Source organism: Oncorhynchus masou, chromosome 27 (assembly GCF_036934945.1).
Source record: "Oncorhynchus masou masou isolate Uvic2021 chromosome 27, UVic_Omas_1.1, whole genome shotgun sequence".
In the NCBI taxonomy this organism is placed as follows: Eukaryota; Metazoa; Chordata; class Actinopteri; order Salmoniformes; family Salmonidae; genus Oncorhynchus; species Oncorhynchus masou.
Window position 1 is genome coordinate 9,766,953 of NC_088238.1, and position 12,626 is coordinate 9,779,578.

Here is a 12,626-nt window from a genome sequence, read left to right on the forward strand (position 1 = left end):
CAGCAGACATATTGGTGAGCGATATGTTTGGAACATCAAATTGCAATAAAATCACAGTATCGAATCAGTTTACATATAGAATCTCAATCAATATGGAGAATCGCATTACACATTGTATTGACACCTATGTTTCATGATATCCTATTGTGAGGTCCCTGGCAATTCCCAGCCCTAATTATTAATTGTTGATGTTATTTTTGTTGTGTGTAGATGTGCTTGGCCTGCCGGAGGGGAGCAACAGAAGACAGTGAAACTACCGTGGAGGGCAGCAACAGAAGACAGTGACACTACCGTGGAGGGCAGCAACAGCAGACCTTCTCATGGCCTGCCAGTCTGTCTCCATCATCAACATGGACGAGCAGGCCCTGCTGGGGCTCAACCCTAACGCAGACGCCTGCTATAGGCAGAAGGTAAGTCTCATTACACTGTGTGTGTGTGTGCAGTTCATTCATGTGCTTGTAGAGGACAAATCTTGAAGATCCAAACGCGTTGACTCCTACAAATGATTCTCAGATCCCATGTAGACTGACCCATGTAGACTGAACTTGAACCAAACACATTGGCTCCTGCAAATGATTCTTAGAGCCATGTAGACTGACCCATGAAGACTCTCCATCCAGGGGACCAGCGCTCTCTCGTCACACTGTCCATCCATGGGACTTGAACCAGCGCTCTGTCTCGTCAGACTCTCCATCCGTGGGACTTGACAACCAGCGCTCTGTCTCGTCAGACTCTCCATCCGTGGGACTTGAACCAGCGCTCTGTCTCGTCAGACTCTCCATCCGTGGGACTTGAACCAGCGCTCTGTCTCGTCAGACTCTCCATCCGTGGGACTTGAACCAGCGCTCTGTCTCGTCAGACTCTCCATCCGTGGGACTTGAACCAGCGCTCTGTCTCGTCAGACTCTCCATCCGTGGGACTTGACAACCAGCGCTCTGTCTCGTCACTCTCCATCCGTGGGACTTGAACCAGCGCTCTGTCTCGTCAGACTCTCCACGAGGGACTTGAACCAGCGCTCTGTCTCGTCAGACTCTCCATCCGTGGGACTTGAACCAGCGCTCTGTCTCGTCAGACTCTCCATCCGTGGGACTTGAACCAGCGCTCTGTCTCGTCAGACTCTCCATCCGTGGGACTTGAACCAGCGCTCTGTCTCGTCAGACTCTCCATCCGTGGGACTTGAACCAGCGCTCTGTCTCGTCACTCTCCATCCGTGGGACTTGAACCAGCGCTCTGTCTCGTCACTCTCCATCCGTGGGACTTGAACCAGCGCTCTGTCTCGTCAGACTCTCCATCCGTGGGACTTGAACCAGCGCTCTGTCTCGTCAGACTCTCCATCCAACTTGACAAGTTCTCTCCGCATTAAGTTGTTATGTTGTAACTGGTGCTGTTTACAGAGACCAGTACCCCTCAGGAAGTTAAACATGGCTACAGGAAGTCAATGAGTGGGTTTGAGCAGTTCGCTACAGACCAATAGGCCTCTATATACAGTAATATACACATATTCAGTAATACAGCAGCAATAGCTGTGGAACACAAGGCTTCTCCCTGGGATCTGCTGTTCTGCTGTGGAACACAAGGCTTCCATCAGGGATCTGCTGTGGAACACAAGGCTTCCATCAGGGATCTGCTGTGGAACACAAGGCTTCCATCAGGGATCTGCTGTGGAACACAAGGCTTCCACCAGGGATCTGCTGTGGAACACAAGGCTTCCACCATGCTTTTTCAGATGTAGGCCTACACAGAAATACATGTCTAGGAGACCCACACCAACTCTGTGTCCTTGAGGCAGCCAGCCAACCAGCCAGCCAGCCAACCAGCCAGCCAACCAGCCAGCCTGCCTAACTTGTTCCCTCTCTGCTGTCAGCACGAGTGTTGTTATGGCTGGCTGCAGAATGGGGTAGTTATGGGGGTTGTGTGGCTGGCTGCAGAATGGGGTAGTTATGGGGGTTGTGTGGCTGGCTGCAGAATGGGGTAGTTATGGGGGTTGTGTTGCTGGCTGGCTGCAGAATGGTGTAGTAATGGGGGTTGTGTGGCTGGCTGTAGAATGGGGTAGTTATGGGGGTTGTGTGGCTGGCTGGCTGCAGAATGGGGTAGTTATGGGGGTAGTGTGGCTGGCTAGCTGTAGAATGGGGTTGTTATGGGGGTTGTGTTGCTGGCTGGCTGCAGAATGGGGTAGTTAGGGGGGTTGTGTGGCTGGCTGCAGAATGGGGTAGTTATAGGGGTTGTGTGGCTGGCTGGCTGTAGAATGGGGTAGTTATGGGGGTTGTGTGGCTGGCTGGCTGTAGAATGGGGTAGTTATGGGGGTTGTGTGGCTGGCTGCAGAATGGGGTAGTTATGGGGGTAGTGTGGCTGGCTGTAGAATGGGGTAGTTATGGGGGTTGTCTGGCTGGCTGCAGAATGGGGTAGTTATGGGGGTAGTGTGGCTGGCTGGCTATAGAATGGGGTAGTTATGGGGGTTGTGTGGCTGGCTGTAGACTGGGGTAGTTATGGGGGTTGTGTGGCTGGCTATAGAATGGGGTAGTTATGGGGGTTGTGTTGCTGGCTGGCTGCAGAATGGGGTAGTTATGGGGGTAGTGTGGCTGGCTGGCTGCAGAATGGGGTAGTTATGGGGGTAGTGTGGCTGGCTGGCTGCAGAATGGGGTATTTATGGGGGTAGTGTGGCTGGGTGGCTATAGAATGGGGTAGTTAATGGGGGTTGTGTGGCTGGCTGCAGAATGGGGTAGTTATGGGGGTTGTGTGGCTGGCTGCAGAATGGGGTAGTTATGGGGGTTGTGTGGCTGGCTGTAGAATGGGGTAGTTATGGGGGTTGTGTGGCTGGCTGCAGAATGGGGTAGTTATGGGGGTAGTGTGGCTGGCTGGCTGCAGAATGGGGTAGTTATGGGGGTTGTGTGGCTGGCTGTAGAATGGGGTAGTGTGGCTGGCTGGCTGCAGAATGGGGTAGTTATGGGGGTTGTGTGGCTGGCTGTAGAATGGGGTAGTTATGGGGGTAGTGTGGCTGGCTGGCTGCAGAATGGGGTAGTTATGGGGGTTGTGTGGCTGGCTGTAGAATGGGGTAGTTATGGGGGTTGTGTGGCTGGCTGTAGACTGGGGTAGTTATGGGGGTTGTGTGGCTGGCTGCAGAATGGGGTAGTTATGGGGGTTGTGTTCCTGGCTGTAGACTGGGGTAGTTATGGGGGTAGTGTGGCTGGCTGGCTGCAGAATGGGGTAGTTATGGGGGTTGTGTGGCTGGCTGTAGAATGGGGTAGTTATGGGGGTAGTGTGGCTGGCTGGCTGCAGAATGGGGTAGTTATGGGGGTTGTGTGGCTGGCTGTAGAATGGGGTAGTTATGGGGGTAGTGTGGCTGGCTGGCTGCAGAATGGGGTAGTTATGGGGGTTGTGTGGCTGGCTGAAGAATGGGGTAGTTATGGGGGTTGTGTGGCTGGCTGCAGAATGGGGTAGTTATGGGGGTTGTGTGGCTGGCTGCAGAATGGGGTAGTTATGGGGTTGTGTGGCTGGCTGTAGAATGGGGTAGTTATGGGGGTTGTGTGGCTGGCTGCAGAATGGGGTAGTTATGGGGGTTGTGTTGCTGGCTGGCTGCAGAATGGGGTAGTTATGGGGGTTGTGTGGCTGGCTGCAGAATGGGGTAGTTATGGGGGTTGTGTGGCTGGCTGCAGAATGGGGTAGTTATGGGGGTTGTGTTGCTGGCTGGCTGCAGAATGGTGTAGTAATGGGGGTTGTGTGGCTGGCTGTAGAATGGGGTAGTTATGGGGGTTGTGTGGCTGGCTGGCTGCAGAATGGGGTAGTTATGGGGGTAGTGTGGCTGGCTAGCTGTAGAATGGGGTAGTTATGGGGGTTGTGTTGCTGGCTGGCTGCAGAATGGGGTAGTTATGGGGGTTGTGTGGCTGGCTGCAGAATGGGGTAGTTATAGGGGTTGTGTGGCTGGCTGGCTGTAGAATGGGGTAGTTATGGGGGTTGTGTGGCTGGCTGGCTGTAGAATGGGGTAGTTATGGGGGTTGTGTGGCTGGCTGCAGAATGGGGTAGTTATGGGGGTAGTGTGGCTGGCTGTAGAATGGGGTAGTTATGGGGGTTGTCTGGCTGGCTGCAGAATGGGGTAGTTATGGGGGTAGTGTGGCTGGCTGGCTATAGAATGGGGTAGTTATGGGGGTTGTGTGGCTGGCTGTAGACTGGGGTAGTTATGGGGGTTGTGTGGCTGGCTATAGAATGGGGTAGTTATGGGGGTTGTGTTGCTGGCTGGCTGCAGAATGGGGTAGTTATGGGGGTAGTGTGGCTGGCTGGCTGCAGAATGGGGTAGTTATGGGGGTAGTGTGGCTGGCTGGCTGCAGAATGGGGTATTTATGGGGGTAGTGTGGCTGGGTGGCTATAGAATGGGGTAGTTAATGGGGGTTGTGTGGCTGGCTGCAGAATGGGGTAGTTATGGGGGTTGTGTGGCTGGCTGCAGAATGGGGTAGTTATGGGGGTTGTGTGGCTGGCTGTAGAATGGGGTAGTTATGGGGGTTGTGTGGCTGGCTGCAGAATGGGGTAGTTATGGGGGTAGTGTGGCTGGCTGGCTGCAGAATGGGGTAGTTATGGGGGTTGTGTGGCTGGCTGTAGAATGGGGTAGTGTGGCTGGCTGGCTGCAGAATGGGGTAGTTATGGGGGTTGTGTGGCTGGCTGTAGAATGGGGTAGTTATGGGGGTAGTGTGGCTGGCTGGCTGCAGAATGGGGTAGTTATGGGGGTTGTGTGGCTGGCTGTAGAATGGGGTAGTTATGGGGGTTGTGTGGCTGGCTGTAGACTGGGGTAGTTATGGGGGTTGTGTGGCTGGCTGCAGAATGGGGTAGTTATGGGGGTTGTGTTCCTGGCTGTAGACTGGGGTAGTTATGGGGGTAGTGTGGCTGGCTGGCTGCAGAATGGGGTAGTTATGGGGGTTGTGTGGCTGGCTGTAGAATGGGGTAGTTATGGGGGTAGTGTGGCTGGCTGGCTGCAGAATGGGGTAGTTATGGGGGTTGTGTGGCTGGCTGTAGAATGGGGTAGTTATGGGGGTAGTGTGGCTGGCTGGCTGCAGAATGGGGTAGTTATGGGGGTTGTGTGGCTGGCTGTAGAATGGGGTAGTTATGGGGGTTGTGTGGCTGGCTGCAGAATGGGGTAGTTATGGGGGTTGTGTGGCTGGCTGCAGAATGGGGTAGTTATGGGGTTGTGTGGCTGGCTGTAGAATGGGGTAGTTATGGGGGTTGTGTGGCTGGCTGTAGAATGGGGTAGTTATGGGGGTTGTGTTGCTGGCTGGCTGCAGAATGGGGTAGTTGTGTGTCTGATTCAGAAGCTCTGTCCCTCTCCCTTTTCTAACTATTGTTTCTCTCTCTGCTCCTGTTTCTCTCTCTCTGCTCCTGTTCTCTCTCTCTCTCTCTGCTCCTGTTCTCTCTCTCTGCTCCTGTTTCTCTCTCTCTGCTCCTGTTCTCTCTCTCTCTCTCTGCTCCTGTTCTCTCTCTCTGCTCCTGTTTCTCTCTCTCTGCTCCTGTTTCTCTCTCTCTGCTCCTGTTTCTCTCTCTCTGCTCCTGTTTCTCTCTCTCTGCTCCTGTTTCTCCTCCTCAGGCGATGGTGTATTTTGAGCAGTTGAAGGAGTCCCAGGATGCCTGGGAGGTGTGTGCAGAGGCCCTGGCTAAAGGCATTTACAGGTGAGACCCATTAGTTAGTAGGATTCTGATTAGAGACGGCACAGTATCCTTCTAGTCACACCTGGGAGGTTTCAGATTCCAACCTGTTCTACTGCTTTGTCTCCCTGTTGGTCCTACTCTGGTCTCCCTGTTGGTCCTACTCTGGTCTCCCTGTTGGTCCTACTCTGGTCTCCCTGTTGGTCCTACTCTGGTCTCCCTGTTGGTCCTACTCTGGTCTCCCTGTTGGTCCTACTCTGGTCTCCCTGTTGGTCCTACTCTGGTCTCCCTGTTGGTCCTACTCTGGTCTCCCTGTTGGTCTCCCTGTTGGTTCTTCTCTGGTCTCCCTGTTGGTCCTACTCTGGTCTCCCTGTTGGTCTCCCTGTTGGTCCTACTCTGGTCTCCCTGTTGGTCCTACTCTGGTCTCCCTGTTGGTCCTACTCTGGTCTCCCTGTTGGTCCTACTCTGGTCTCCCTGTTGGTCTCCCTGTTGGTCCTACTCTGGTCTCCCTGTTGGTCTCCCTGTTGGTCCTACTCTGGTCTCCCTGTTGGTCCTACTCTGGTCTCCCTGTTGGTCCTACTCTGGTCTCCCTGTTGGTCCTACTCTGGTCTCCCTGTTGGTCCTACTCTGGTCTCCCTGTTGGTCCTACTCTGGTCTCCCTGTTGGTCCTACTCTGGTCTCCCTGTTGGTCCTACTCTGGTCTCCCTGTTGGTCCTACTCTGGTCTCCGTGTTGGTCCTACTCTGGTCTCCCTGTTGGTCCTTCTCTGGTCTCCCTGTTGGTCCTTCTCTGGTCTCCCTGTTGGTCCTTCTCTGGTCTCCCTGTTGGTCCTTCTCTGGTCTCCCTGTTGGTCCTACTCTGGTCTCCCTGTTGGTCCTACTCTGGTCTCCCTGTTGGTCCTACTCCGGTCTCCCTGTTGGTCCTACTCCGGTCTCCCTGTTGGTCCTTCTCTGGTCTCCATGTTGGTCCTTCTCTGGTCTCCCTGTTGGTCCTTCTCTGGTCTCCCTGTTGGTCCTTCTCTGGTCTCCCTGTTGGTCCTACTCTGGTCTCCCTGTTGGTACTTCTCTGGTCTCCCTGCTGGTCCTTCTCTGGGCTCCCTGTTGGTCCTTCTCTGGGCTCCCTGTTGGTCCTTCTCTGGTCTCCCTGTTGGTCCTTCTCTGGACTCCCTGTTGGTTCTTCTCTGGTCTCCCTGTTGGTCTCCCTGTTTGTCTCCCTGTTGGTCTCCCTGTTGGTCCTACTCTGGTCTCCCTGTTGGTCTCCCTGTTGGTCCTTCTCTGGTCTCCCTGTTGGTCCTTCTCTGGTCTCCCTGTTGGTCCTTCTCTGGTCTCCCTGTTGGTCCATCTCTGGTCTCCCTGTTGGTCCTTCTCTGGTCTCCCTGTTGGTCCTTCTCTGGTCTCCCTGTTGGTCCTTCTCTGGTCTCCCTGTTGGTCCTTCTCTGGTCTCCCTGTTGGTCCTTCTCTGGTCTCCCTGTTGGTCCTACTCTGGTCTCCCTGTTGGTCTCCCTGTTGGTCTCCCTGTTGGTCCTTCTCTGGTCTCCCTGTTGGTCCTTCTCTGGTCTCCCTGTTGGTCCTTCTCTGGTCTCCCTGTTGGTCCTTCTCTGGTCTCCCTGTTGGTCCTTCTCTGGTCTCCCTGTTGGTCCTACTCTGGTCTCCCTGTTGGTCCTACTCTGGTCTCCCTGTTGGTCTCCCTGTTGGTCCTTCTCTGGTCTCCCTGTTGGTCCTTCTCTGGTCTCCCTGTTGGTCCTTCTCTGGTCTCCCTGTTGGTCTCACTCTGGTCTCCCTGTTGGTCTCACTCTGGTCTCCCTGTTGGTCCTTCTCTGGTCTCCCTGTTGGTCCTTCTCTGGTCTCCCTGTTGGTCCTTCTCTGGTCTCCCTGTTGGTCCTACTCTGGTCTCCCTGTTGGTCCTACTCTGGTCTCCCTGTTGGTCCTACTCTGGTCTCCCTGTTGGTCTCCCTGTTGGTCTCCCTGTTGGTCCTTCTCTGGTGTCCCTGTTGGTCCTCCTCTGGTCTCCCTGTTGGGTTTCTCTGGTGTCCCTGTTGGTCCTTCTCTGTTGGTCCTTCTCTGGTCTCCCTGTTGGTCTCCCTGTTGGTCCTTCTCTGGTCTCCCTGTTGGTCCTTCTCTGGTCTCCCTGTTGGTCTCCCTGTTGGTCCTTCTCTGGAATCTGGTCTCCCAGACCATATATTGTATTGTAATAACTTTATTAATCCCTCTCTTAGTGACGACCCTGTTTTGTATTGTAATATCTTTATTAATCCCTCTCTCTGTGACAACCCTGTATTGTATTGTAATATCTTTATTAATCCCTCTCTCTTAGTGACAACCCTGTGTTGTATTGTAATAACTTTATTAATCCCTCTCTCTGTGACAACCCTGTGTTGTATTGTAATATCTTTATTAATCCCTCTCTGTGACAACCCTGTGTTGTATTGTAATATCTTTATTAATCCATCTCTCAGTGACGACCATGTGAAGTTCTTCTGTTTCCAAGTCCTGGAGCACCAGATCAAGTACAGGTGAGGGGAAGAAGAGCTGGAGGGGGAGGGGAGGAGAGGGTGGTGGAGGAGGGGAGGAGAGGGGAAGAGGAGAGGTGGAGGGGGAACAGGTGGAGGAGGGGGAACAGGTGGAGGAGGGGGAACAGGTGGAGGAGGGGGAACAGGTGGAGGAGGGGGAACTGGTAGGGGAAGGGGAGGAGAGGTGGAGGGGGTGAGGAGAGGAGGGGGAGGAGAGGAGGGGAGGAGAGGAAGTACCTCTAAGCTGTCATCCTGCCACTAGTCTGAGAGATGATGAATTAGGAAGTCTGTGATAATAGGTTGACTGTTCCTCCCATTGACTCCAGATAACAGCTAATGCTGTCACCTTTTCTCATGCTTTCACAGTAGGGCATTAAAGTACTGTCACCTTTTCTCATGCTTTCACAGTAGGGCATTAAAGTACTGTCACCTTTTCCCATGCTTTCACAGTAGAGCATTAAAGTACTGTCACCTTTTCCCATGCTTTCACAGTAGAGCATTAAAGCACTGTCACCTTTTCTCATGCTTTCACAGGAGAGCATTAAAGTACTGTCACCTTTTCTCATGCTTTCACAGGAGAGCATTAAAGTACTGTCACCTTTTCTCATGCTTTCACAGTAGAGCATTAAAGTACTGTCACCTTTTCTCATGCTTTCACAGTAGAGCATTAAAGTACTGTCACCTTTTCCCATGCTTTCACAGTAGAGCATTAAAGTACTGTCACCTTTTCCCATGCTTTCACAGTAGAGCATTAAAGTACTGTCACCTTTTCTCATGCTTTCACAGTATAGCATTAAAGTACTGTCACCTTTTCTCATGCTTTCACAGTAGAGCATTAAAGTACTGTCACCTTTTCTCATGCTTTCACAGTAGAGCATTAAAGTACTGTCTCCTTTTCTCATGCTTTCACAGTAGGGCATTAAAGTACTGTCACCTTTTCCCATGCTTTCACAGTAGAGCATTCAAGTACTGTCACCTTTTCCCATGCTTTCACAGTAGGGCATTAAAGTACTGTCACCTTTTCCCATGCTTTCACAGTAGGGCATTAAAGTACTGTCTCCTTTTCTCATGCTTTCACAGTAGGGCATTAAAGTACTGTCTCCTTTTCTCATGCTTTCACAGTAGAGCATTAAAGTACTGTCACCTTTTCCCATGCTTTCACAGTAGGGCATTAAAGTACTGTCACCTTTTCTCATGCTTTCACAGTAGAGCATTAAAGTACTGTCACCTTTTCCCATGCTTTCACAGTAGAGCATTAAAGTACTGTCACCTTTTCCCATGCTTTCAAAGTAGAGCATTAAAGTACTGTCACCTTTTCCCATGCTTTCACAGTAGGGCATTAAAGTACTGTCACCTTTTCTCATGCTTTCACAGTAGAGCATTAAAGTACTGTCACCTTTTCTCATGCTTTCACAGTAGAGCATTAAAGTACTGTCACCTTTTCCCATGCTTTCACAGTAGAGCATTAAAGTACTGTCACCTTTTCCCATGCTTTCAAAGTAGAGCATTAAAGTACTGTCACCTTTTCTCATGCTTTCACAGGAGAGCATTAAAGTACTGTCCTGTTTCTTCCTAACGTCTGACTGAAAACCATGTGTCTCTGTCAGCAGGATTCCTCTATGAACTAGTTCTGAGCAGAAGGTGACTGTGTGTTGTGTTTTGTCCCAGACATGGAGGGCTCAGTCCTGCCCAGCAACAGCTGATCAGAGAAACCCTGATGAAGTGGCTGCAGGGTCAGGTGGGGCTTCTCTGTCACTTCGTCAACCTGTCACAACAACAACTGTCGTTCGTTACACGTTTCATCATCAACTCTATTTGTTACTTGAGCTGTCGGTCGTTACACGTTTTTATACTGTCATGAAGTTGACTCTTCCACACCTGAATTCCTGAATTGAAAAATTGTATTAGAAAATTAATTTCAATATAATATTCTCCTTCTCTGCTATCCCGACAATCCCCCCCTCCTCTTCATCTTCTTCCTCCCCTCCTCCTCTTCTTATTCCTTCCTCCTCCTCCTCCTCCTCCTCCTCCTCCTCCTCTTCTTCCTCCTTCTTCCTCCCCCCTCCTTCTTCCTCCTCCTCTTCTTCCTCCTTCTTCCTCCTCCTCTTCTTCCTCCCCCCTCCTCCTCTTCTTCCTCCTCCTCCTCTTCCCCCTCTTCCCCTCCTCTTCCCCCCCCCCCCCCCCCCTCCTCTCCAGTTAATGAACTCCCAGCCAGAGAAGCCGTTCATCCGTAACAAGGCAGCCCAGGTGTTTGCTCTGACCTTCGTGATGGAGTACCTGACCCACTGGCCCAAGTTCTTCTACGACCTGCTGTCCCTAGTGGGCCTGAACCCACACGGGGTCGACGTCTACCTCAGAACACTGATGGCTATCGACGCTGAGGTGGTGGACAGAGACATCCTGCACTCTCCTGAGGTAAGAGGACACTGGTGGACAGAGACACCCTGCTCTCCCCTGAGGTAAGAGGACACTGGTGGACAGAGACACCCTGCTCTCCCCTGAGGTAAGAGGACACTGGTGGACAGAGACACCCTGCTCTCCCCTGAGGTAAGAGGACACTGGTGGACAGAGACACCCTGCTCTCCCCTGAGGTAAGAGGACACTGGTGGACAGAGACACCTTGCTCTCCCCTGAGGTAAGAGGACACTGGTGGACAGAGACACCCTGCTCTCCCCTGAGGTAAGAGGACACTGGTGGACAGAGACACCCTGCTCTCCCCTGAGGTAAGAGGACACTGAGGTGGTGGACAGAGACACCCTGCTCTCCCCTGAGGTAAGAGGACACTGGTGGAGGACACCCTGCTCTCCCCTGAGGTAAGAGGACACTGGTGGACAGAGACACCCTGCTCTCCCCTGACAGGTGGACAGAGACAGAGGACACTGGTGGACAGAGACACCCTGCTCTCCCCTGAGGTAAGAGGACACTGGTGGACAGAGACACCCTGCTCTCCCCTGAGGTAAGAGGACACTGGTGGACAGAGACACCCTGCTCTCCCCTGAGGTAAGAGGACACTGGTGGACAGAGACACCCTGCTCTCCCCTGAGGTAAGACCCTGCTCTCCCCTGAGGTAAGAGGACACTGGTGGACAGAGACACCCTGCTCTCCCCTGAGGTAAGAGGACACTGGTGGACAGAGACACCCTGCTCTCCCCTGAGGTAAGAGGACACTGGTGGACAGAGACACCCTGCTCTCCCCTGAGGTAAGAGGACACTGGTGGACAGAGACACCCTGCTCTCCCCTGAGGTAAGAGGACACTGGTGGACAGAGACACCCTGCTCTCCCCTGAGGTAAGAGGACACTGGTGGACAGAGACACCCTGCTCTCCCCTGAGGTAAGAGGACACTGGTGGACAGAGAGGTAAGAGGACACTGGTGGACAGAGACACCCTGCTCTCCCCTGAGGTAAGAGGACACTGGTGGACAGAGACACCCTGCTCTCCCCCACTGGAGGTAAGAGGACACTGGTGGACAGAGACACCCTGCTCTCCCCTGAGGTAAGAGGACACTGGTGGACAGAGACACCCTGCTCTCCCCTGAGGTAAGAGGACACTGGTGGACAGAGACACCCTGCTCTCCCCTGAGGTAAGAGGACAGGTAAGAGGACACTGGTGGACAGAGACACCCTGCTCTCCCCTGAGGTAAGAGGACACTGGTGGACAGAGACACCCTGCTCTCCCCTGAGGTAAGAGCACACTGGTGGACAGAGACACCCTGCTCTCTCCTGAGGTAAGAGGACACTGGTGGACAGAGACACCCTGCTCTCCCCTGAGGTAAGACAGGACACTGGTGGACAGAGACACCCTGCTCTCCCCTGAGGTAAGAGGACGCTGAGGTGGTGGACAGAGACACCCTGCTCTCTCCTGAGGTAAGAGGACACTGGTGGACAGAGACACCCTGCTCTCCCCTGAGGTAAGAGGACACTGAGGTGGTGGACAGAGACACCCTGCTCTCCCCTGAGGTAAGAGGACACTGGTGGACAGAGACACCCTGCTCTCCCCTGAGGTAAGAGGACACTGAGGTGGTGGACAGAGACACCCTGCTCTCCCCTGAGGTAAGAGGACACTGGTGGACAGAGACACCCTGCTCTCCCCTGAGGTAAGAGGACACTGAGGCGTCCTCTTTTTCTCTTCTCTCTCTATTTCTCTCTTTCTCCTTCTCTCTTTCTCCTTCTCTTCTTTCTCTCCTTCTCTTCTTTCTCTCCTTCTCTTCTTTCTCTCCTTCTCTTCTTTCTCTCCTTCTCTTCTTTCTCTCCTTCTCTTCTTTCTCTCCTTCTCTTCTTTCTCTCCTTCTCTTCTTTCTCTCCTTGTCTTCTTTCTCTCCTTGTCTTCTCTCTCTTTCTCTCCTTCTCTTCTCTCTTTCTCTCCTTCTCTTCTCTCTTCTTTCTCTCCTTCTCTTCTCTCTTCTTTCTCTCCTTCTCTTCTCTCTCCTCCTCTTCTCTCTCCTTCTCTTTTCTTTCTCTCCTACTCTTCTCTCTTCTTTCTCTCCTTCTCTTCT

At 52.8% G+C, this 12,626-nt stretch overlaps 2 protein-coding genes across 3 annotated transcripts in view; both read left to right on the forward strand.

Annotated features, from left to right (window-relative positions):
• The window catches only part of LOC135515598 (uncharacterized protein KIAA0930 homolog), a 504,429-nt gene that overhangs the window by 319,628 nt on the left and 172,175 nt on the right, over positions 1 to 12,626 (forward strand). The window lies entirely within an intron of this gene.
• Positions 1 to 12,626, forward strand: part of xpot (exportin, tRNA (nuclear export receptor for tRNAs)) — a 52,595-nt gene that overhangs the window by 10,373 nt on the left and 29,596 nt on the right. For both annotated transcript variants that reach the window (XM_064939215.1, XM_064939217.1), the window contains exons 2-6: positions 211 to 410; positions 5,567 to 5,649; positions 8,080 to 8,136; positions 9,802 to 9,871; positions 10,330 to 10,548. In XM_064939215.1, coding sequence (XP_064795287.1) covers positions 321 to 410; positions 5,567 to 5,649; positions 8,080 to 8,136; positions 9,802 to 9,871; positions 10,330 to 10,548 — 519 coding nt within the window. In that variant the 5' untranslated portion in view covers positions 211 to 320. The remainder of the gene's footprint in view (positions 1 to 210; positions 411 to 5,566; positions 5,650 to 8,079; positions 8,137 to 9,801; positions 9,872 to 10,329; positions 10,549 to 12,626) is intronic.